General features: G+C 53.8%; 1 protein-coding gene across 1 annotated transcript in view; it reads left to right on the top strand.

Annotated features, from left to right (window-relative positions):
* The first annotated feature begins 4,233 nt into the window (after positions 1–4,233).
* LHPP (phospholysine phosphohistidine inorganic pyrophosphate phosphatase) overlaps positions 4,234–6,719 on the top strand; it is a 36,364-nt gene continuing 33,878 nt past the window's right edge. The window contains exon 1 of the mRNA XM_008591030.1: positions 4,234–4,352. Within this exon, the coding sequence (XP_008589252.1) occupies positions 4,234–4,352 (119 nt within the window). The remainder of the gene's footprint in view (positions 4,353–6,719) is intronic.

Below are 6,719 nucleotides of genomic sequence, written 5' to 3'. Positions count from 1 at the left end.
ACATGCTCTTTATTGGAGCCCATTCTGGGGTGGATTGGGCTCCCCAAAGGGAGCTATTCAGAGGCGAGGCCAGGCACAGCAGGGGCTGCAGAGGCCAGCCTCAAGACCAGCCAGCACAAAGGCACAGCGGCTGGCCCTCACCCGATGGCCCCTGAGGCATCAGCATGTGAAAGGCAGTGGGCATTTACTGCATCCTGTCACGGGCCACTAAAGCACATCTGCTGGCCCAGCCCAGGCCGGGCCCCGCCTTTTTGGAGCCGGCGGAAGGAAACAGGCTCGGCCTGGGCCCTGGGCAGCCTCATAAAGCAATTCCTACCCAGGACCGCCCCGGATTGCCCTGGTGCTGCTGAGCCAGCCTCACCACCCATCCTTCCAAGTGACACCTCTCCATCTCTAGTGTGCCCCGAAGCCTTAGGGACCCTGTTAAAACACAGGTGCCTCCTGGCAGGTCTTGGAGCAGTGAGGGACCAGGGCCAGGAGAATTTTGTCTCAAGTCCTCGCACCTCAGGACCTTCTCCTCGATGCTCAACTGCCCAGGCACCATCAGCCCTAGGGACATGGGCCCCAAGAATAGTAAAAGTACTAATACTAATACTACTTAATAATAATCAAGGACTTCGGGCCTGGGCTGGAGCTCCACCTGCATTACCTCATCCCACCCCCCACATGTGGCGCAGCACCAGCCAGAGAAGGGGCCCTGCGGGATATTGCAGGGGGAGGGCCATTTGTCTGAGGTTATTTAAGCCAACAGGAGCTTTCCTGACTCAGCCTGGACCTTGGACAAGGGGTGTTTGTCAAGAACGTGCTGTCCCTTGTGCCATTCGCTGCCAGGAGGTGAACCGCGTCATCTGCAGACAAGGGGGAGGGTGTGGGAGAGCACTGTGCCCTCCTCATCCCAGGCTCTGTGTTTTCTGCTTTATAATACCAACATTTTAAGCTTCCTAAGAAATAGGTGTCTTCCTTCTTGCAAACATTCCTGCCCGCAAGTGAATATACAATGAAAAGTCCAAGTCCTCCGTCACCAGCCACATCCCGGTCACTTCCCTATAGGGACATGGTGGATCCTTCCAGACCTCTTCCTTTGTATTCGCCCAAAGCACAGCAGCTTTGGAGATGCAGCCCCGCCCTCACTGATGCTCGTGCAGTCCTTGGGCACCCGCCTGTCACACTCCACTGCCGCCCCTGCCTCCTTGCTCAGGGAAGGTGTTCTCTTAGTTCACAGCTCACAAATGGTCACTGGAGGCAGAGACCCATTGCAGGTCCCTGAGCCAGGAGTTTTGAACTCTTATGTAGCCTCAGAGCATTTCTCCCCCCAATTGAACTTGAGATAAGATTCACCCTCTCCCCCAAAAAAATAATAGATAAAAGGGCGGTGTTTGAATAGTTTGTTTCCCAGGTTCACATCTGTAACGTTGATTATGCGGTCATTCAGTCATTCAGAAAATGATGAAAGTGTTTTGCTGAGTAACAGTGCTGGAGTCTGGGGCAGTGACTGCACAGCCCAGTTGATATGTTTATAGTTTTTTATGTGCCGGAAGCAGCCTGAGTACTGATCGGGAGAGAGGAGTAAAGAAGCTGTGGTTTGTCCAGGCCGTGGGTACTGCGCAGCCGGGAAGGAGTGAGCTCTGTTTGGTGTTGACATTAGTCGGTATGACACGACTGTTGTATATGCTGAGTGAACAACTATAGAATTATATGTATAAAATACCATTTTTGTTAAGAAAAAGTAAGAAAGGAAACACAATGACCCTGTGAAGGCTAATTCTAGGTGTCAACTCGGTTAGACGACGCAATGCTGAGAAACCTGGTAAAGCTGTCTCTTCAGGGGTGCCCATGAGGGTGTTTCCAGCAGGGATTAGCATGAGAGTCTGAGTGGCCTGGGTGGGAAAGACCCACCCTCAGTGCGGGTGGGAGCCGTCCAGTCCGCTGGGGGTCCGGAGAGAGCAAAAGGCAGAGGAAAGAGGTGAGGCTCTCTCTCTGCTGGAGCTGGACACACTCTTCTCTCCTGTCCGTGGACATCAGAGCTCAAGACTCTTCGGCTTTGGGTTCCAGGACTTACCCCAAGGACACCATCGGCTTCCCTGGCTTTGAGGCCTTCGGACTTGGACTGAGCCACATTATTGGCATCCAGTTTGCAGAAGGCCTATCAAAGGATTTTTCTTCATAATCGTGTGATATAATTCTCCTAATAAACTCCTCTGGCTTGCAGATTCTCGTTTAGAGATTAGTTTTAAATCATCTTTATTTATTACTATTAAATTGATGCTCATAGGCTCAGCATGTTTCCGTGACCAGAACTTTGTGGCTCAGGTGCGTCATAGAAAGAACATGCCTGCCAGGCAGGTAGGGAGGGCACAGACACGGGGAAGGGGTGCCACATGTTTCATAAGGGGCCTGGAGGGGGCCTGCCGCAGGTCTGCTGAGGTCACTGTCTCCCTGAGGTCACTGACCAGCTGGCCCGGACTGAGGGGCCCAGCCAGGGCTCATCTACTGCGTCACTGCCTCTCTTCTCTACGTCCAAACTGTGGACTCTGAGGGCACGAGGACATGTGTGGCTGCACAACAGAGTGTCCCACAGGATGTGGGGAAGGACATGGTGAGGTGGGGAGCTGGCTGGCAGCCCAGCTGCAGGTGTGCACAGGTCAGTGGAGATGAGGGGTGAGTGCAGCAGGCCCCACCGGAGCTGGTGGCTGGGGGTAACGCCAGCACAGGTGAGGAGCTGCAGGGTCTCCTCTGTGCCTAGCCCTGGAGAGCCAGGAGGCCAGGTGCCACCATTGCCCCATGTTATGGCTGGGACTCAAGGACCCCAAGAGTCTGGCTGTGGTCGCCCGGCTGTCAAAGGCAGGTACAGGACCCCAGCCTGGAAGCCAGACCCCATTCCCATGGGGCAGGAGTCTTTCTGTTGCTGCTGTGATCACGGGCAGCTCCCTGACCCCAGCTCGGGCACATCAGGGCACATGGGGAGCTGGCCCACATCCATCCCCAAGCCAGCGTGGGCATCCCTTGATATATGCCAATAACTAGTTATTTACTGAAAAACAACTCTGCTCTGCTCAACAGGGCTTCTGTTTGACCTTCTATTTTAAAACGTTGGGCTCCTAGAGGATATAAGCACTTTGCAGGTTTCAGTTCTCCAAATGTGTGTTTCCTATCTCCCCTGCTTTCTGAAAGGGAGACAACCAAAGATCTCAAATCAGACAATGGCTGGCACTACCAAGGACTCTCGGTATTAAAGATACCTCAGTGCCATCGGGGCTGCGGAGGGCCTGGGCACTGCCACCTGCATGTTATTTCACAACAGCCCGCTGAGATGTTGTCACCATCCTTCCCCTCTCTGAGGAAACTGAGGCACAGTTTTTATTTTTCTGTGCTGGTTCCCATTTCAATAGTAATAGGGACCCTCCATCCTGCACCAGTTCAGGTCTCAGTTGTGGCCCCAGAGGCAGGAGCCGGCTGGTGGGTTAGGGAGGCTGGAATCCTGATGGGGGAAACGCCCCTCCCTGCCACCTCCATGCCCGCCTTTCCTCCTGGCATGTATTTCTCTGATACCAAGTGGGCCTTTCAGATCTGAAATGTGGATCAGTTAGGTGCTTCTCCCAGTAAAGCGTCCACCATGCTGGGTTCTGGAGAGAGCAAAATATACCGTGCTAGGTATATTTGGCAGAATTCTAGAGATCATCCAGGCAAACTTGATGCAGCAAAGTGCCAGTAACTTCCTGCCAGTCTTGGATGCCTGTGAACCCTTGAGCTGTCATTTCCCAAATCTGAGCTTCACTCTGTGGACCAGGCAGCACATCTAACCTGTGAACTGCTGATCTGAGCCCTTTGGTGGCACTGCCCCCGAGGGTCCCCTGTGGCCCTGTTCAGCAGCTCCCTGTGCCTAATGCAGCCCCCCTGAGCACCTGGCTGGCCCCTCTTCTGGCCTCAGTAACCCTGGTACCCAAAGCCTCATATTCTGACCCAGGAGACACCAAGGTGGCACCCATGTTAGTTAACCGAGGCTCTGGTCACTGGGGATGTGGGCTGGTCAAGCACTAGGATGCCCCCAGGTGCTCTGCTCTGCTCAGCTGTGTATTCGACACCTGTTGTTGGAGCACTGGGCATAGGCAGCATGCTGAGTAAGATGCCCTGGCCCTGCAGGGGTCCCGAGCTGCTGGAGGAGGCAGAGGAAGGGGATCGCACCGCCGAGGCCCAGAGCAGCATCAAGGGCTGTGAAAGCCCAGCTGCGGGAGCATGGGTGCTGCCCAGGGCAGGGCAGGGCCCGGGGCTTCCCAGAGGAAGGGACCTACAAGCCAGGCCTTGAAGGATGAGAAAGATTTGGCTCTAGGGGAGGGTGAAGGCAAAGACTCAGGGTGAGGGGCCTCTGGGTCAGACAAAGGTGATAGATTTCAAGGGCTGGAGGGGCGGGACCAGCCGGGAGGGGTCTTGTGCTGCTCTTTCCCTGGCAGACTCCCGCCTCCTGCCCAGCCTCCCCTCCAGACCCCCCCAGGGGAGCCCCTGGCTCTCTGCAGCTTCCAAGCACTTGGCCAGCCAGAGAGGGCAGGCTGTTGAGCTGTCCCAAGGTCACTCAGGATGTCCAGTAATTGTCCTAACACTTTACCTGCTGTGGAACAGTAATGAGAGGGTTTCCATTATTTTCGGGTGAGCGCTCCTGGCAGATGCCGACAGCCAGCAGATGTGTAAAGTCCAGGGTGATTTGTAAGGGACCAGTTCATCTGATGCACGGTAATTGCACCAGGTGACGTTGTCACTCAGAGACTTGTCCTGGCCTGCGGGATGAGGTAAAGGTCAGTTCAAAGATCCAGTTAGGATGCAGGAAGTGGAGCAAACCCCCACTCCCCCAGGACTCCCAGGGAGGGGCAGTGTGTGCTGTGTCTCAGAGGAGCTGTCTGGGCAGCCAGGGCCCCGCAGAAGGCCCCTCTCCCAGGGTTCTTGGGTGTTGGGGGTGGGGGTGACAGCCTGTCCTGGAGCTGGGCCTGCACCATGCAAAATCCCTCTTTGCAGCTCTTTGCAAGCTGTGCACGGGCCCTGTAGCTGTGCCTGGCTTGGGCTGTCCTGACACTGGAATCATGTATTCCAGGCCTCCCATGGCCAAATCTGTGACATCTGGTAGCAGGCCCCACTGAGAGATGCCGAGGGTTTGGTTCCTCGGCTGACTTAGTGTGCTTGGCTGCCGTAACAAGTACCTCAAACTGTGTGGCCTAAAAACCAGACATTTTTCCCACAGTTCTGGAAGCTAGAGCCTGGGATCATAGGGTCAGCATGGCATGTTTCATGGCCCTGTTCCAGGCTTGTAGGCAGCAGGCATCTTTCTGTGTCACCTGACCTCTTCTATGTGCATGCAGGGGTGTCACTGGTTGGTGTCTCTTCTTATAAGGACACTGATCCTGTCATATCAGGGCCCCACCCGTATGACTTCGTTTAACCTTCATTACCTCCTAAAGGCCCCATCTCCACATACCATTATATTGGGGGTTAGGGCTTCAACACAGGAATTTTGTGGAGAGAGAGTTCATTTCATAGCACTGGCCATTCAGGGCCTCACCATTGTGGCTCGACGCACCATCTGAGTGCCACACACACCCCTCCCTGCAGGACACCTTGCAGCAGAGCTGGGCCTGTGTTCCTGGTGCTGCTGGGCCTTGCTCAGGGCTTGGGGTTTCCATTTGAGGGGCTGGGCCCCGGGAAGACACCCACTGTGTTTACTCGCTGGTGCAGGGGCCGCTCGCACCACCGTAGACTGTTGAGGGAGCAGAGTTGCTGCCTACAAGCTGGTGGCCTCGATCCAGTCTCTGCCTCCCGGAGCCTCTGTTTGCTCTTTCTAGGGTGCGGACAATGGTTCTCATGCGCTTAGTGAGGGCTACCTGTGAGCCAGGCACCTGGCCTTGGGGATGTGTGTCAGGGCCATAAGGATGAAGTCAGATCAAGGGCACTGAGCAAAGGCACAGCGCTGTGTTACCATGTTACTGTTTCAATAAACTTTTATCAGTAATTTAAAATAATGAAGAGGCAACCTGGGACTGGCCGGTCCCTGGTGGTCAGAAAGGGCCTGTGGTGACACATCTAAAGGGAGTGGGGTCAGGTGGCACCAATAGACAGGACCCAGGAAGAGAGGCTCACCCACGCATTTCCCGCTATATTTTCAAGGACAGATTTCATCTCCAAAACTAGAACTTTGATTTTAAAAGTATATATTGTGTCCTGACGTGAGTTCTGTGATTTACTCGTTTTTTTTTTACCCACATCTGAAGTTGTGCTTGGAATGACAGATGTGAGGCACTGTCATCTCACCGTCACACCGATTGTTCACTGTTCTGAGAAGGTCACATCATCATTCATTAGCAGTAATTAGTCCCCTGGGACCCCCTGCACTTCTTCCCTCAACTGCTCCATTAACTTGGGTGCGAATCACACATTCCCAGCACCCATCAATGAAGATCTATCCATAACGTTACAAGGTGACGCTATTAGTTACAATATATTAACTGCCTAATTTAAAAATAAAAAAGCTCTCTTTATGAAGGGCAATTAACCACTAAGTGTAATTGATAATTCGTAAACCTCTGATTAGGAAAGACAAATAATAAGAAAGGGATGAATCACCTGGGCTGTTGAGGGAGACACTGTCAGACCCTCAGTCTGTGTTCTCCAGTGTCAGTAGATGTGCAGATTTTTTCCTAAATCGCACCCGTCAGCTCCAGGGCTGAGAAGATGTGGAG

Source organism: Galeopterus variegatus, unplaced genomic scaffold (genome assembly GCF_000696425.1).
Source record: "Galeopterus variegatus unplaced genomic scaffold, G_variegatus-3.0.2 Scaffold6583, whole genome shotgun sequence".
In the NCBI taxonomy this organism is placed as follows: domain Eukaryota; kingdom Metazoa; phylum Chordata; class Mammalia; order Dermoptera; family Cynocephalidae; genus Galeopterus; species Galeopterus variegatus.
Note: the sequence above shows the minus strand (reverse complement) of the source record. Positions and strands in the feature narration are given on the sequence as shown.